Source organism: Nuphar pumila, chromosome 17, assembly GCF_984573655.1.
Source record: "Nuphar pumila chromosome 17, dmNupPumi1.hap1.1, whole genome shotgun sequence".
Taxonomy (NCBI): Eukaryota; Viridiplantae; Streptophyta; class Magnoliopsida; order Nymphaeales; family Nymphaeaceae; genus Nuphar; species Nuphar pumila.
Genome location: NC_143265.1, coordinates 5,189,091 through 5,208,279, shown reverse-complemented (window position 1 = coordinate 5,208,279; position 19,189 = coordinate 5,189,091). Strand labels below are relative to the sequence as shown.

The following is a 19,189-nucleotide window of genomic DNA, read 5'->3' as shown; positions in this document are numbered from 1 at the left end:
ATGGTTTATAGTCTGCCCAACATTATAGAATTTGAGTGTTCTATACGGGTTACTATGCCCATAGACGGCTATGGCCGGTATAACCAACCTAATATTATAGTTTGGTGTAAGTGAGTGTTTGATTGAAAGAGTTAACGAGAGAAGAAAATTAAAACATACATATCTTGTGTAGAGCATCGAAAACCAAACTCAGACTGGGGGCTTACAGCTCATTATAGTTGTAAGTTAAAGTCATTATTTGCTTATAATTTTTCTTTACTGAGTTGTAGACTCACTTCATGTATAATTGCAACTGTAGGTTTCAGGAACACTAGCACAGACGAGACGTGATCGGCTACTCCGACTTTTGCAGCAGAGTACTTGTTAGTTTATTTTCTTGTTATTGAATAGTTATGTAATCATTATTTTCACGTGTTATGAATAATGAATTTTGAGAAAGAAAATGAGTTATTAAAAAAAAATTAACCATGTTTTTTTTGTGAACTCTGTATGCTTTCCTTTTGAGAAGTAATATCAACCGGACCAGATCGAGGTGTTACAATGATGCTTTAATTTGGATTTTGATTAGAGAAAAAATATGTGCTACAAGGTATATATAGCAGATTTTCTTGATGAAAATATTTTCATATTCTAATGATTGGTTGTAAACATGGCAAGTAATCCTATGATATGCCAACCACCTTTCACATTGCATGTTCTAGAAATATGGAGCTCTCTAACCTATTATAAAGGTTCGGTGAAAAGGAGCCCCTTTGATGCAAGTATGAGGTCACCACATTGGTCTGTTTCATTCAATATTAAAATGGACCAATTATTCCCATGTTTATTTACTGGTTGTCTCCTATAGTGGAGTCACAGTTGAATATAGTTCGACTACCCAGGGTAAAAGCTTCATGGTGGATGTAGTTCACTTACTAAGATCCACTTGAAATTGAGCTGATATGAGCATCCCTGATCCTCTCTGAGTCCAAAATGTAGCTTGAAAAGAGGACGGCTAAAAGGGGAATTAACCCACCCAGCCTAACATGGGGTTATTCCCTTTGAGAGATGTTCTCACGCTGGGACACCTTTGCTTATTTGTTTTTAGTTCAAGGCTGTGCCCAAGGTGGATCTTTTGACAACACTACCACCACAGTATTGCTAGCCTTGCCTACTTACAATGACACCAACACAGCATCTGCCTTCACTGCCAAACTCTGCAGCCTTAACTCAGGTGAGCACCCCTCTAAGGTCACCATGACCGTCAATGAGAACCTCTTCAAGGCACCAACATATTTGCAGCTGAGCATCATCAAATGCACATACATGGCTACCGGTTCTATGTACTAGCAAAACAATTGAGAAATTTCAATCCAGCCACCAACACAACAAAGTTTAAGATGGTAGACCCACCCTCCACAACACGGTTGGTGTTCCTGTCAATGGTTGCTTGTATATGCACAATAAGTGGTGCATCAACTCGTAAATGGACCAGTTTAAAGCACATCTAATGCACATATATGGCTACCTTGCAGAGAAAAACCAAACGAAAAAATTGGAACAAAGGTGGAAAGATAAGATAATGAAAATCTTGCAAAAGGTTGAAAAAAGGGCTGCTCCAAGGAACCTAGATGTGCATGTGCAGACATGTACATGTTGCAATAGAAAATACATACACCCAAGAAAATTAAGAGAACTAATAAAAAGGCTGATATGTGAGATCAAACCATTGGATAACAGTCAATATTACATACATGGAAAGAGGAGATAACAAAATGACAAGATTAGCCAAATCTAAGATAAGTTACTAAATTCACAATATACATAAATCTTAAATATTCAAACATTTGGTTGACCATCAAACATAGCAACTGCGTAGCTGAATAAGAGAATAAAAAAGACTACATTTGCACACTTCAGAAAACCGCCTACTAGATGCGACAAAAGTTCCACCAACCCAAAGTCACACATTCCATCATCTCTTCCAAATTCATTACATGCCCAAATCAAGAACCGCAGCAAAACATATGGATCAACATCTTCGTTTTCCTGCAACAAAAAAAACTTTTGAAATTAGAACATGTCCCTTTGAGATAGAACATAGCATTATATAATTCATTCACTATCGTCATTTATTACATGAGGTGCAAGTTGACCTTTCAAAATTGGGGACAGAAAAGGTGGAAGCTGCATTTTTTGTTTCGCCGGAAATATAGGATTTTGTAGAGAACTCAATTTCCTACTACTATGACAATGATCAAAAGATAGACATTTTCCTAGAATTTAACTTGAACAAGTCAATTTCATGAGACCCACATTTGCCACATGGGAATCCATATAAGCTTTGCTTTAGAAATGCATTAAGACAGATTTGTGAATTAAGGAACCTAAGAGGTTTCCTCGCATGATTTTTTTCTCTGGGCAAATGAACATCATCTGGCAATTCTTAGTTGATCAAAGCCTCCTCTTTTCATGAGCATAGAAAATTTTATGGGATTTATTTATGGTAGCTAGGCACCTATTTCTTGTTCTCACGGTTCTCACGGTTTGAGAGAGAGAGAGAGAGAGAGAGAGAGGATCAACATTATCACACATGAAGATCAACAAAATGTTGAACCCAACAAAATAGAAAACAAAACTAAAATATAGAAAAACAAAAGCAAAAGGAAAAGAAACTACAGCCAGCTAGCAACAAACAACAAAGCCAAGCTCAACCAGGATCCTCTGGAAAAGAAGGAACCACCGATGAGTGAACGTTGTTCAGACGGAAGGAGAGGTCTCTAAGATGCATACGTAGAATCGCGTATACATCAACCAAGATTTTATGGACAAGATTGTTAAGGATGATCTGAATTTGACGGAAAGTAGCATCATTGCGTGCCATCCAAACAAACCACCAAGTAGTAAGCAACCATGTCTTCCAGATCAGTCTCCACCGCTTGCAACGTCTAATTTCAATAGGGCCTAGGAGCAGATCAAGCGCAAAAGACTCCTCTTTAACAATTACGTTCGGAGATCTCCACGTGCTATTAAATAGGGCCACGAAGATTGGGCAGGACCAGAATAAATGAAAAGTAGTTTCTTCAGCAGCTTGACACAGCACACACCAACTTGGGAACTGAAAGCCCAACTTCTTTAAATAACTGTGAGTCTGAACCCTATCATGCAAAATTAACCAAGCCAAGACCTGAGATCTTAGGGTAGGGCCCTTACCCCATAACGCACACTCAGGGAATCAATCTGCCCCTGGGGGGAGCAACGATCTATACACTTTATGGGTGTGGAACGCACCATTTGGTAAAATAGCCCAATGCAACCACTGATCATAATTACCTGTATCCCCAATTTGATCTCTGAAGGACGATAAGGCTCTCAGCCACATGCTTCGCAAGTGCGAGATCGCCAGCCCCCGGGTTCCATGACGAAAGTTAGATAAATCAGGAGCACCATATTTAGCATGAAGCAAACGAGCACAAGGAGAACCTGGTTGATGGGCCATCCAACATTGCTTGGCCACAAGAGCAATACTCCTCTTTGTTGGAGCAAAAACACCTAAGCCAGCCATACGCTTAGGTAACACCAACGTTCGCCAACCAACCAAATGGCGCTTACTCTTAAGCTGACACCCAGACCAAAGAAAATCCGTCATTAAACGACAAATCTGCTTCTCCACGCCCACCGGCATCACGAACATTGACATGAAGAATTCAAGGATAGAAGAAAGAACATGTCTGATTAAAGTCAGATGGCCAGCAATGGAGAGATAAGACGCCTACCACGAAAAAAGCTTGTTTTTCACTTTTTGAATAATTGGAGCCCAAGCAGTGGAAGATAGGCGCTTCACTTGTAACGGCAGGCCCAAATACGTCATCGGCAACTCAGAGATTGCACAATTGAAAATCCGTTGACCCGCTGCAAGCATAGGATACTAAACATTGAACATAGTAATAGAGCATTTGCTATCATTTAGGGAAAGCCCAGAAAGAGAAAGAAAAAATTGGATAATAAGCTTGAATCTAAGCATTTGTTGCACGTTTGCTCACCCAAAAATAATCATATCATTAGCATAAATAAGAATATGGTCTGAAAAATCTGGAAGATCTAGAGGATCTATCAGGCGCTTCTCTGCAGCACGCTTGAGCAACACCACGAGACCCTCAGCAATGACATTGAACAACAAAGGCGATAGAGGGCAGCCTTGCCTTAGTCCACGCCCCAATTTGATCTGACCACCTCTAGTGCCGTTAATCTTAATCATGGCCTGAGCATTAGAGACCAATTCCCTCACCCACCCAGAAAAACAACGACCAATGCCAAAATTGGATAACATTTGAAATAAGAAGGGCCAATGCACAGAATCAAAGGCTTTATGAAAATCTAATTTAAGAGAAAAATAGGCCTGACCACTAAGATGTAAGGAGTGAATGACTTCAGAGGCCAAGATGAATGAATGTTGAATCCTCTTATTGTGGATAAAGGCAAACTGAGAGTTAGAAAAAATTTGGTGAGCCACGACCTTCAACCTATTAGCCAACACCTTGGCAATCATCCGATAAAGGGCACTCATAACAGAAATCGGACGAAACCTAGAGATATCAGTAGCAGCATCATCTTTCGGAATTAAAGAAATAATTGCCAAGTGGGTTTGAATAGGCAATCTGGAGTTGCGATAGAACTCATCAAACATGTTAATAACATCAGGCTTCACACAAGGCCAAAAAATTCTGAAGAAATCCACATGAAACCCATCATAACCTGTAGCTTTCCACCCTGACAAACCTTTGATTGCCCTAAAAATCTCATCTTCAGAGAACTTCATTTGCATAATTCTAGTTTGATCTTGCCGAATCGAACCAACAGAAACAGGACCAATGACACCATTCGCAGTAAGTGAAACAGAATATAAATCTTTGAAATACTGAGTGACAGCTGAAATAACGTGCTGATTAAGGAACGAAACATTCCCAATGGTGATTGATGGGATGACATTCCTCCTATGACGATGAGAAGCATATGAGTGAAAAAATTTAGTATTACCGTCTCCGGCCGCAAGCCATTTCACCCTTGCCCGTTGTTTCCATCTAATTTCCTCTTTGACCCTCCAGTTCTTCAAAAGTGTTGATAACTCAATAGATCTGGCCTGCAAACTTTGCAAGTATGAATCAGATAGAGACTCCGGGGAAGACATAGTTTGATACAATGCTGAAATCTCTTGCTCCCAAGCAGTCATTTGCTGAAATTTAACCACGTCTCGATTGGGGGCTTTATCAATGAGAGAGAGAGAGAGACCTTTCTAGCAAAAGTGGTGGTTGGTGGTGGGGGCTTTAAAAAAACTTTCTCAGCAAAAAAATCTCTCGTTTGGAAAGGTCGTAAAGATTTTCCATTTTGCATCACTTTTCTTACGTCTTTCTCTTTCAAACGTGCCCTGGTGCTCTCATGAAGTTGAGAGAGAAGCTGTTTTGTAGATTTTTTTTTTACTTTTTTACTTTTTTTTATTTTTTTATTTTGAATTGAGATAATGGCATCACGCCGTTACCTTTTACTGGGCGCGAACAGGCATTTAAACCGACAGTCAAGATCGTCAAATGAGAATTATTCTCATTGGGCAAATGACCTGATCTGAACGCTCCAACACCCACTAAAGAAGATATTCCAATTCACTTATCGGGTTTAGAAGAAAAGGGATCAAACCCGGTCTTGCATTATGCTCCGAAATCCGATACATATCCCACTTTATCCCATTTTGGTGGATAAGTGGTTGCTTCACACACAACGATTTTCTTCAGCCAAACCAAAAACAAGATATACCCAGATACAAATACTTCCATTAAAACCGACAAAACAAAGAATGAAGCAAGCCCCTTACATCTTGCCAAGTCTCAAGATCCTCACACAAAGAACCTCAAAAGAGAGAAAAAAAAAAAGGTTTACCCGTTCAGCCGGTATAGATGTGAATACCAACGGCCAGGATGAGAATGGTAAAGATGCCAAAGAAGATGAGGGTGTGGATGAGGATTGCCTTGCCGTTGGTCTTGAAGCTCCCGAACTCCACGTGCCGGTTGCTTCCCGGTACCTGGAAGACGAGGCCCGGGGAGAGGAGTATGAAAAGGATGACGCCGATCAGAATGGGAGCCCAATCCGCCATCGCTGATCGAGAGGAGCTGCTCGAGGTCCTTGAGGAGGGACTGCAACGGGCTTTTTTAAAGAGGAGGGAAGGACTAAAGGGTCACGCTTGGAATCGTAGCAGTGGAAAGGTCCTTGGGGCTACCGCAAGGAACAATCTTATCAATGCATGATGGCTTAAGTCATAGTTTGGATCTTCGGACCAATGACATGGCAGCATCTTCTTTTAAATGCTGCCATGTTGCCTCTCTCTCTCTCTCTCCTTTGAGTTGGAAGGAACATGAAGAGACAAAAAAAAATATAAAATGCAGTAAAAGACAAAAACACCCTGAGAGGGAGGGTAGCCATTAGGGATGGCAGTGGGGCGGGGCGGGGGACAAGGTCTCCACCCCCGCCCCGCCTCAAGATTTTATCCTCCACCCCCCGCCTCCATCCTCACTGGGAAATGGATTTTATCCTCCATCCCCGCCTTCATCCCTGTTTCATGTCCTCCATCCCCGATTCAAATGGGGATGAGGGGGGGATATTGCGGGGAAAAGTGGTCAGGGAGGGGTTGGGGCGGTGATGAGGCGGGGACGGGGCAGAGCGGGAAAAAGTGCACGTCCATCCCCGCCTCCACCCCCGGGCGGGGATGGATTTTAACCTTCGTCCCCCCCCCCCCCTCCATCCCCGTTTCATCCCCGGTCCAAACGGGGCGAGGCGGGGCGGGGCCCCACTTTCCCCCGTTCCACTGCCATCCCTAGTAGGCATAAGAGCCTCTACCGGAATAACCGATTCTACCCGTAGAGGCCTTCCTAATGTGTCAAATGGTGGACCAACAGGAGCTCCCCTCGTCTGGTAGGAGCAGCTAGTACACTTCACCTTGTGTCGGGACATTGTAAGTTCAAAACCCAATGAAACCAGCTTGCCTTTAAAATAAATAAATAAATAAAGTGCCATGGCATGTGGTTGTTGGTAGCCATGGTATACTTAGTTTTTTACAATACAAAATTAAAGTCCTTCCATATAAATAATGTGATAATAAGCTTTTCTTCCAGTGAAAAGCAGTGATAAACACATCTAGAAACCAACAGTAACATTAAAACTAAACAAGTCCATTTGGAAGAAAGATCAGATGGAATGTGTACCAACGGGCATGTGCCAGACTTGGCTGGACCCAGATCTGCGTCTGACTTTGAGGTACCAATATCGGGTCTTGGTCTGGATCCAACCAGATCGAGGTCCATCAATGGATGACATATGCCAGACCGGCCTGTAAAGTATTAAGTTTTTACTTTATAATTAAAAAGTTGTGGATCTTAATCAGAATTGAGGTCGGACCTGGTCAAGTTTGATATTTTACAAACCAAACCTGTACCATATACTACTTGGATCCTACAGATCTGACCCAACTAACTAATTGGACTGGGTCTATACTTCATTGGGGTCAAACTCAGGTCCTATAGGACCCGATCTGGGTCACGGTCGGTCAAACCGAACCTGCTGACTGACCTACTTATATCCATTAGAGCTCAATGTTCTAGCTATATGTTTTAAAGGCAACATAAAAGCCGAAGGAAAAGTACTCCATGAGATCACCGAAAGTATAAGCCAGTATAACCCGATGCCACTTCGACCAAGAAAACAATGCACTAGACCGACACTATTGCCTTAAGCTGTTGAGGGCACTTTTGATTTTATCTGCTTCTTCCAAGTGCATCTATCAGATCTTCTCTTTTTTAATATGGAGAAACTACCACTATGGTTTAGACCATAATTACCGAAAGCTTCTTGCTGCATGGGCAAACTCACTTCAAAAGCGAAAAACTCCTTGCTTTCTTGAAAGGATGGGAAGCTTTGGGAAACCCGCTTCCAAAATATGTGAAACTAGATTTTTTTTAGTGGAAAGTTCGCTTCCTTCTCATTTTTCTAAATCAATTCCCTTTTGCTTAATATTTTCCTCTCGCTTCTTATCACTTTTTACTCATGTCTCTATCTCTTTCTCCGTTTTTATATTAAAAAATAATATTTCTTTATAAACCACCCTCAAGATCATAGATCTAGTCATGCTATCTATAACTTGTGGTTGCTATCCCATAAACCCGTGGTGCACCCTTTGCTCCCAGGGAGTCACCAAGCTTCAACTGAGGGGCTTATCCCTTGCCCTCATTGAAGGAACTTGTATGCATGAAAGTACAGAATTTCTGTGGGTTGAAGCATACGCTATTGATCATGAATAATTTTTGTATTTTAGATATCTTTTTTATGCATGATCTATCAAAAAAATGCATCAAAAACTCATTCTTGTCAATTCTTTTCGAGAAAATGCTTTAAAATAAAAAATAAGGAAAAAACGCCAATTTCAACCTTCCCAACATTTATTTTAGTATTTTAATTAGTTTAGGATTTTTTTTAATTTATAGTTTAATTAGTTTAAGAGTTTTCAACTAATATTTTATCTTGTTTAGGATTGTTTTTTTGAAACACGTTTTTAGAAATGTATGCATTTAGAATTTTTAAAACTTAGTGGGAGTTTTTAAAAAAATTTGTTTTAACCTTGTTTTTTAGTATAAAATCTAATTATTAAGAAGAGGTTGGCGTCTTTCCGCTAGGGATTCATGCCCACAGGGGCATAGCTAGGATTCATGTGAGGGGGGGGGGGGGGGGGGGGGGGGCAAACTGGGGTGTAGCAAAAAAAAATTTATTTGTGCGATACTCCGGGGTTCGGGGGCAGCGTCCCCAAAAATTTTTTTTTGAGATAAAATAAAAAATGGCTACAATTATTAATAAAAATCTATTTCATATGGACAAATCAAACTATTTGCTGCAGTCAGGGCTGGACGGGGCTACAAAAATGGATAAAAATCTATTTCATATGGAATCAGGGCTGGGTTAGGACTGGGCTTTTAAAACAAAAAAACAAAAAAAAAATAACTGTTTCGGGAGGCAGGACTGGGCTACAGCCCAGTCCTGCCCCCCCTAGCTACGCCCTTGCATGCCCAGCCTCTTCCTTCCTCTCTCTTTTCTCTCTTATTCCCCTTTACAATCCCAGCTAGTTCTTCTTCTTCTCTTTTTCTTTCTCCTCTTTTGCTCTTCTAGCTTTCTCATCCCATTTGTCGCTCTTGTCCCCATCGTCGGAGGCACGTGCAACTCGGAGAAAGGTCGATCTTCTTCTCAACCCCTTCATCAAAAATGAATCGTGAGGTATGTTTCTTCTTTCCCATTTTGTTAATTGAATGTTAAGTACCCTAGATTTATTTTCAGCATAGTACGGTAGATAGTTTAACTCCAGCATTATTATTGTGTATTTAGGATAGCTGAGTGTTATTTTTTTAGTGCTTTGTTTTGTGTTATTTAAAATTGCAGCACATTTTTTTTTTGGTCGATTTACCTTTGGCCAAAACATGCTTTTAGCGTGGACACGCTGTTAGCATTGTCATATTTTTTTTATTGTGCTGGAACGATCAGCAACCATCAATCATGCACCAGCATGATTGATGCTCGTCGTTCCAAACCTGCATATTCCTGGTAAGTGCTGCATTCAATAGTGAGTATTTTTTTTTATTTAAATTTGTGTTTAGGGTAGGAATCTAAGATATTTGCTTAATATGTTCAGTTGTTATTTTTAGTCTATTCATTAGTTAACATCGTAGCATGTTCGATTGAGTGCCCATCATGCACCAACGTGATTGACGTTGAACCGTGTTCAGCCCTGCAGCATTCGATTCTTTTGTGCGTTAGTTAGTTAGTATATGTTAGAGTTTTAGTATTGCAGTTAGGTGATTCATTTTTTTATTCTTTTTAATAGTTAATGAAGTTCGTTTTAGATTTTTTTAGTTATAATCGATTAATTTGCAGCTTAGTTCATGTTTTGTTCTTTTTATTTCATTCATTAGCTAACAGAATAATTCAACATTAGGTTAATTAGAATTAGTAATTTCTTTTTTAGATTAGGTCATTAGATTAGATCTTTCTTGTCTTATAGCTTTAATTAACTCGTGTTTAGAGTTAAGGCTTTTATTTTAATTAGACTGTCTTAGTTTTAGTTAAAATTAATTTGGTTATAACCTAATTCATGTTTTCCCTTCATTAGCTGTGTTTTCTTTTTCAGCATTAGTCTACTTGCTAAAAATAGTTTAATTAATTAATGAGTCAGATTAGATTTAGTTATGTTTCATGTTCTTAATTAGCTAATTTAAAAATCTGGTCAGTTTAGATTTAGCGTGTTCTTTATTTCAAGATTAGTTAGTTTGTTTTGAAGTATTTCTAGTTTGTTACATTTTAGTTTTTGGTTTGTTTCATAGTTTGTTAGATTGTTTGTTACATGTTAGTTTATTTGTTACAATTTTTTTAGTTTGTTACAAAGTTTGTTAGAGTATTAGTTTTTACTTCTTTTTTATTCTTGTTCTTGTCAAACTAACATTAGATTTAGATTTAAGGGTAGTCTCTTTATATGTTTTGTATTTTGTCTTTTTGTGTTTTTCAAGGAAGCATTGGCATGTGCAAAAATAGCCCTTCAAAAGGCCCTTTGAGCCCTTGAAGGTTCCTAAAATGCCCCTCAAGAGAACCCTTATCAAATGAGCAAAGAGTACAGGAGCCTACATATCAAATACTAGTAGCTCTTTGATTCAGAGAGATGCAACAATATATCAAGGGACTAGAGCTCAAGCAACAGGAAGACCCTCTCTTTTTCTTTTTCTTTTGTTTTAGGGTCATTTTCAATTAATTGGGTTTGTAATAAGGCATGTTTATTATATTTTTGTTTTTGAGCCCTCTGCAGGGGGTAACTCATTTTAATTAGTTAATTATTTTTATTTTAAGGCAATAAAGACTACATTTTTGTAGAATACAAAGTTGTTCATCATGTTCCTTGAGTTCGACCGGGATCTCACCCTAGTGTGAGCCGATTTTTATTATTTGGTGTCTGGCTTTCACAAAACATTTTATCAAAATTACATCTTTAAAATATATTTCATATGCCGTTGTCGGGGAACGGTGATCGAAAAATGAGTATTCACTTTATTGCCTCTTAGTTCACGTTTTATTTAGGACTGTTAGTTTCTTTTTGGTAAATTATTTAGGATTGCTAGTTTATGTTCTCTACTGATTAATTAGGATTGTTAGTTTCTTTTTATATTAAGGATTTATACAACCATCTTGCTTGCTATCCCTAGAACCAAGTTTACTTTTCTTGTCTGGCCCACCTAGTAGGCTACCCGTTTATAGGTGACTGTGCATGATTGGTACCTTGCACATACTTTGATTTTTGCAAAATAATTGTTTGGGTGCAAGTGTGTGGTTGTTTATTTCCTGCTTTCAGTCTTTATTTTATTTTTGCTTGCTTTTGTGATGTGGTTTGATTGCGATCGCACACTAGGTAAGTAGAAAACCATCCCTAGGACGGTTGCTACACTGGTCTCTACTTCAGGTGTATATAAGGGTGACACTCACTTGACCCCGAGTCCATCATTAGGAGAGTCCGTAGACCCAGACTCATGCCTGAAGATCAATAGTTGACCCGTCGCCTGAGAGAGTATTTCATTCCCAATGCTTATACTCTCACCTCCTTTATCGCGAGACCTGATGTAGGAGCGAATCAGTTCGAGATTAAGGCTAGTGTCATACAGATGTTACCCTCCTTTTACGGCTTTAGCAACAAGGACCCCTATTGTCATCTCGATGAGCTCCTCAAGATCTGCTCTGCGGATCAATAATTTTGGAGATAATGCGTTAAGGTTAACCTTGTTTTTGTTCTCCATCAAGAATAAAATCATGCACTGGCTTAAGTCTTTAGACACGGTTCAGATTATCGCTTGAGAACAGATGCAGAAAGAGTTTCTCAAGAAGTACTTCCCAATTGGTAAGACGAGACAGTTTTGAAAGGTTATCATCAGTTTCTCTCAGGTTAAGGGAGAATAGTTCCATGAGACTTGGGAGAGGATGAAAGATTTTCTCTGAAACTGTCTCCATCACCAGGTGCTCCGTTGGTAACAGGTGCAGTACTTTTACTATGGGTTGACTTAGAAGAATCGTCAGATGGTTAATGCGGCCTGTGAGGTCACTTTCATGCTAAAGACTAAGGATGAATTGTGGGCCCTATTTGAGACCCTTAGAAAAAAAATTGATGCACCACGCTTCGGCCTCGCACACTGAGAGGGCAACATCGGACCCTATTGGAGCGAAGAAGACTGGTATTTTCAAGTTAGGGACACATCTTGAGTTGCAAAACAAGGTCGACATGCTGACCCAAAAATTGGATCAGCGGTTGTCGAATCCCTCACCAGCTATGCAGGTGTGCGCGTCGTGTGCTAGCCTAGCACACCATGTTTTCGACTACCCTATAGCGTCATAGTACCCTAACTTTGTTCAAGAACAAGCTCAGGTGGTGCAAGGTTTCGTCAAGCCCGCATCCAACCCATTCTCGAACACCTACAATCTGGGTTGGCGAAACCATCCCAATTTCTTATCGAGAAATCCACAACAACCCCCCATCCCTTCCCAGACCCAACCCAGGCAAGGCGGTTATCCGTCGAATTTTCAGCGACCCAGTTACCCTTTAGCCCAACTCCTCTTTAGTTAGCCTTAATCCCAAGAGCCTACTTCTAGCTAGTCCTTTGAGGACAAGATGCTTCAAGGCTTCTCGGATATTAAAGCAAACCTGAGCTACCATACTCAATCCATTGTAAAATTAGAGACGCAGATGGGACAACTCACTGAGGTGCTAAGCAGGCGAAGCGAAGGAACACTGTTGAGTCAGTCAGTGGTTAATCATAGGGAGAAAGAGCCGATGCATGGCCTGCATATGACAGAGACACATCAAGAGCAGGCTCAGGCTATTATCACCCTTAGGAGCGGAAAGGAATATCAAGCAAGGGAGGCTGCAGAAGAAAGTGAGAGGTCAAGTGATAAGCAGCCAATCCCTACTGAGATGCCTCAAGAAAGTGAGAGGGCTCCTTTACTTGAGCCTTCCAGATCCTATATACCCAAACCCCCCTTTCCTGAGGCACTAGAAAGACCGAAGTCGTTCGGCAAGCAAGGGGTGAAGATGCAAGAGATGCTTGAAATTTTTAAGAACGTTCAGATAAACCTCTCATTTCTTAACGCCATCCAGCAAGTTCCTGCATACACAAAGTTCATGAAGGAGCTTTATACGCAGAAGAGGAAGTTGTGATCCAACGTGCCTAAGAAGATCTATCTTACTGAGCAGGTGAGTGTAGTGTTACAGCATCAAACTCCACCTAAGCTCAAGGACTCAGGGGCTCTGATTATCTTGTGCGTTATAGGAGACATCACTATCGAGCGTGCTTTGCTCGACCTCGAGGCAAGTGTAAACATTTTGTCAGTTTTATTTTATGATAAATTCGGATTAAAGGAGATGAAGCCAACACTGGTAACCCTATAGCTGACAGACAGATCAATCAAGGTCCCACGAGGGATTCTTGAAGACGTTCTAGTCAAGGTAGAGGACTTCTACTTTCCTATTGACTTTATCATTTTAGATATGGAGGGAGTGGATGAAGTGAGGCAGACGCCCATCATATTAGGTGAACATTTTCTAGCTACTGCCAATGTGGGCATCAATTATCGCATAGGCACAATGGATGTTTCATTTGGCAACAGGAAGATGAGGTTGGACATCTTCAACACTGTGATGGGCCTTGCAGGAGAGGATGCTTCTTTTCAGGTTGATTTCATTCAGGACTTGGTGAAAGTAGAACCGATGTGGATGTTGAGTGTTCCTTCTCAGAAGGAGGAGGATGAATCACTCGAGGGAGAAAGTTATGGATTGATTGATAGATTGACAAGAGAAGTGCAGTGGACCTGACAATTCGAATCACTCCCTAATTTGACAAAGAAGCCTGTGAGACCTTTCATTGAGAGTCTGCCTAAACTTAAGCTAAAGCCTCTATCCGCTTTGCTCAAGCAAGCTTTCCTAGGCAAAGATCGGAATCTGCCTATCATCATTTTAGCAGACCTTACTAGCACTCAGGAGTGCCAGCTATTGCAGGTCCTGCATGAGCATAAAAAAGCAATTGGATAGTCTGTGGCAGAAGTGAAGGAGATAGACCCATCTTTTTGTATGCATCAAATCATCATGGAAGAGGGCGCCAAACTCTCTAGAGAAATGCAAAGAAGGTTGAATCCCCACATGAAGGAGGTAGTGAAGAAGGAGGTAGTCAAGTGGCTTGACGCGGGGATCATCTATCCCATCTCTGACAGTCAGTAGGTGAGCCGAACCCAGGTTGTCTCCAAGAAGTCTGGGATCACCATCACCATCAATGATAAATGAGCGTCCCCACGAGGACTACCACGGGGTGACGAGTATGCATTGATTATCGGAATGTGAACAATGAAACCCGAAAGGATCATTTTTCATTACTGTTCACCAACCAAATCTTAGAGACACTCACATGCCACATTATTTCTATTTTTTAGATGGTTATTTAGGATATAATCAAGTGGTCGTTCACCCCGAGGACCAGGAAAATACTACATTCACCTATCCATATGGCACCTTCATGTTTAGGAGAATGTCGTTCGGACTTTGCAATGCCCTAGCAATATTTCAAAGGTGCATGATGGTGATATTCTCCCATATGGTGGATGAGGTCTTTGAGATATTCATGGATGATTTTTTGGTTTATAGCTCTTCATTTGATGATTATCTTCAAAAGTTAGCGAGAGTGTTGAAATGATGCATGTAGACAAATCGTGTGCTTAGCTGAGAGAAGAGTCATTTCATGGTTAGACAGGGGATTGTTATTGGACATATTATATTTGAGAAAGGGATCGAGGTCGACAAGGCCAAAGTGGAGTCTATAATCAAACTTTCTCCATCGACCTCAGTATAGCAGATTCGGTCATTCTTAGGGCATGCAGGTTTTTATCGGCAATTCATTAAAGATTTTAGCAAAGTCTCTAGACCATTATGTAACCTGTTGTCGAAAGATCAGTCGTTTCATTTTGATAAACGCCTGTTTAAAGACATTTTTATCTCTGAAGGAAGCCTTGACCACAGCTCCCATTCTCCGATCTTCTAATTGGTCAGTGTCCTTCGAAATCATGTGTGACGCGTCTAATTACGCATTTGGAGCCATTTTTTCCCAAAAGATTGAACGGAGATCTCATGTCATTTACTATGCTAGCTGGACCCTTTCTGAGGCCTAAATGAATTATACTACTACTAAAAAGGAATTGTTAGTTGTAGTGTTTGCTTTAGAGAAATTTTGTTCTTACTTATTGGGCTCTAAGGTTATCGTTTGTTCGGATCATGCCACCCTGCGGTATTTGATGAGCAAAAAAGATACCAAACTGTCTCACGCTGGATCTTTTTGCTACAAGAATTTGATCTCGAGATTCGAAACAAGAGTGAATGTGAGAATCTTGTAGCAGATCATCTGTCCAGACTGACTGTGGAGTCATCCACTGATCAGGGACAGATCGATGATTCATTCTCGGATGAACAACTCTTTCATGTGAGGCACTGTCTCGCCTCGCTCCATTTGGATCGGGGACGAAGGACATGAAACGGGGATGGAGGTGGGGATAACTGTTAAAATCAAAACCCGTGCAGGAATGGAGGCAGGGATAGACTTACGCTTTCTCCCGCTCTGCCCTCATCTCGATCCCTACCTTGCCCCACCCCGCCATGCCCTCATCCCGATCCCTGCCTTGCCCCACCCTGCCCCATCCCATCCCGTCCCCAATCCTTCTTTAGGAATAGCAATGGACCGAGGAGAAACGGGGACCGCCTTGCCCCATTTTGATTGAGGATGTAGGACATGAAACGGGGATGGAGGCGGGATAGAGGTTAAAATCCAAATCCGTGCAGGGATGAAGGTCCAAATTTTGAGACGAGGCAAGGGTGGAGACCTTGTCCCCACACCGCCCCCGTCCACTGCCATCCGTAACTATTGTAGTTGCTAACTCCTTTAATAGAAGGTTTGTTAAGTGCCTTCCCTTCCATGCAATCCAACCTTGGGAAGGAACAAACTTTTCTTGCACGGCACCTGTGTCACAAAGTTATTGGTTATACCAAACATGAGTTAGAAAATTTCTTGAAAAATAGGATACAAAGACATGGATTTTTAAAATTTTCTTAATCAATAAAATCTCTAGTTTGACATTTTAATATATAAAAATGCTGTTTTAATTTATTAATTAAAAAAAATCATGTCATTGTGTGCCCGTCGTGTTGCCCATGACACGCACTTTAAATGGCGTGTCATTGTAACATAGGCAAGCACAGGTCTGACCTGTTGCCACATGATTTCTACCAACCATCACCTACTGCCTCTCCTATTGTTTTCACCAGACAAAATTTGCTCATGATCATAACCACCACTATCGCAAATACTCTCCTATTGTTTTAAAAAAATTGTCTCAATAGTGTGCTCATGCGAATACTTGTCTTCCAAGGACAACAGTAAGGCTGAAAGCAAGCCTGATATTGGTAGGTATGGGGTCAATTTGCACTGTTACCTGCATTCATATCAGAGGAGACCTATAGATTAACTATATCATGATTTTACTCTGATAAATCCATTTTTATCACTTTTGATATATCATGACAAATACACAAACTTAATATGGATTTGTTGTAGATTTTATTTTATGTTTCAGCACAGCAAGATTTCATTCAAAAAAATTTACTGTAAAACATCGAAATACTTACCTTGCCAAGAAATTTTGAAAAGGAAAACTTGGATGAGTTGAATGTGACAGTAAACCGGTTTATTGCTGAACCACATCTAAATCAATATATCCTCCTCACTTGTTTTATTTGGTTTTCAAAAATACATCTGTATAATACATAAAATTGTGAGTTGGATATCGTCAGATATAGATTATAATAACAACAAATTTTAGTATAGTAGTAAGAGAGTTCTTGTAATCTGTCATAAATATAACCGTTATCTTGTAAATATCACGGTTATATTACAATATTTTCAAAGACTGATACAATACTAACAAAATATGGCACTTTCAAAATACTGCCTATTTTTAAAACATTACATTTTTATGGTGATATCAATGTAATAAAACAGCGGTTCTAAAATTTGTATTTTCATATATTTTTAACTATGTTTTATATGTAGTTTATATATTTTTATATATGGTAATGCTTTCACCAAAGAGGGTTGTTCTGTGCTGTCATTTTTTTCGAATCTCTTTACCTAGCCGCTATACACCGACACTGTAAAGTGTAAACAGATAAACAAACAAAGAAATTGATATACAATCAGAAAAGGATCATAAAATGACAACTCTCTATCAATGCTAAATACCAAACCTGGACTTCCAATCCCCGAATTCATGTGGAAGGCAGCTGTTTGTCTTTCCCTTTCTTGATTCTTTCACCTTCTCCTTTCTCTTTCTCCCCTTCTTTCCAGCACACCATGTGCCCCCACTTCCTTCTCTGATGATCCCTCCCCACCATTCTTCTTCATCATTCTACCAATTTCCATCATCATCATCTTCATAAGCCCACCATTTTCTTCATCACACCACCATCCCCCAACACACCAGACCCTTTTGGTGCCTTAATCCATTATTGTATTCGTCATCATCATCATCTGTCATCATATTCTTCACACCCCTAACATTTTCCTTCATAAAACCATCACCATCTTCATAAGCCCACCATTTTCTTCATCACACCACCATCCCCAAACACTCTTGAGACTCTTTTGGTGCCTTAATCCATCATTATATTCGTCACCGTCATCATCTATCGTCATCTTCTTCACCCCCAACATTTCCCTTCACAAAACCATCATCATCTTCTTCATTATACCACCATCCCCCAACACTCTTCAGACCCTTTTGGTGCCTTTAATCCATCGTATTCGTCACCATCATCATCTATCTTCATCTTCTTCACACCGCCCACATTTTTTTTCACACAACCTTCATCACCAGTACAGGGCAGACCCCTCTAGAAGCTTGCTAGCATCATCACCATCTTCTTCTCTGCTCAGAAAAGGGAAAAGGAGGGAGAGAAATGGCGGATTGGGGACCGGTATTTGTCGCCGTGATCCTCTTTGTGTTGCTGAGCCCGGGGCTCCTGTTTCAGGTTCCCGGGAAAGGCCGTTTTGTAGAGTTTGGCAACTTTCAGACCAGCGGGTTATCGATATTGATCCACTCCATTATATATTTTGCATTGCTTTGTATCTTCCTACTAGCAATTGGTGTTCATATGTATATTGGTTGATAGAGTGAAGATACTGAGGAAGCCTTTTCTTTTTCCTATCTTGTTTTGTGAATAAGGATTGGGATGTAGTCCTAGATAATAATTATTGTATGTTTTTTGTGGTTTATGTTTTTGTTATGAAGGATGGAGTTTGAATGGTAGATTTAATGTTAGTTGTTATAATCTGAAGTACCTTTGTTCTGATTTTTCTTTTTCAGTTTACATTGTGATCATATCTGTGATCTCCCCTTGTGTTTTTTTATTATTATCACGGTGACCGGGTTCTATTGTGTATGATGCATATGCAGTTGTTTCACAGTGCTCTGGTATTTTAGTTTTTTAGGTTATTTCCTCTGTTGAATGCTTTTCTTGTGTGGTCTATCTTGTTTTCATTTATCTTTGATTCTTTGGCTGTGTGTTTCTATCAAATTGAATTTTGAATTGGTCTTTATTATATTATTTCTGAATCTTACGCTTGTTTAGCGTCTGTTTTCTTGTTTGATGTAAGTTCCATGATTGCTCTGGAGCTTGTATTTGCTGTATGTGGTCGTCCGCTTTAATTTACTCCAGTGGGAAAACAGATCATTTCTGTTTCCATGCTCTTCTCTTGTTCTTGATTCAGTGTTATTTTAAGCTAGTTCTTTTTCCCCCTTAAACCGGATACTGTTTTAGTTAGGGATAATGCAGCAACTGGACAAGGTAATTGTCCTGCACTCCTAGTTGAAATGTGGAACAGATGTTCGCTGCATTGGTTGTATAAATGAGATTCTTAACTATAGCCTGTGTGCACCTGCCAAGTTTTCAATATCAATTAGTTAAAGGTTCCATTTTCCAAACCCATGAGTTTGATTTTGTCACTTTGGCAACCATGTCTAACCCCTTCTATTTGGTGTTATATTGTACGTGGAACAGTTC

General features: G+C 40.1%; 2 protein-coding genes across 2 annotated transcripts; one reads left to right on the top strand and one right to left on the bottom strand.

Annotated features, from left to right (window-relative positions):
* Positions 1–5,914: 5,914 nt before the first annotated feature.
* Positions 5,915–6,124, bottom strand: LOC149811430 (uncharacterized). The gene has a single exon (XM_089992870.1). It carries the CDS (start codon positions 6,122–6,124, stop codon positions 5,915–5,917), a length of 210 nt encoding a protein of 69 aa, XP_089848996.1.
* An 11,384-nt stretch (positions 6,125–17,508) lies between these two features.
* On the top strand, positions 17,509–18,463 carry LOC149811429 (uncharacterized). Its single transcript, XM_089993376.1, has one exon. The coding sequence runs from the start codon at positions 18,086–18,088 to the stop codon at positions 18,293–18,295; it is 210 nt and encodes a 69-aa protein (XP_089849502.1). The 5' UTR covers positions 17,509–18,085; the 3' UTR covers positions 18,296–18,463.
* Positions 18,464–19,189: the final 726 nt, after the last annotated feature.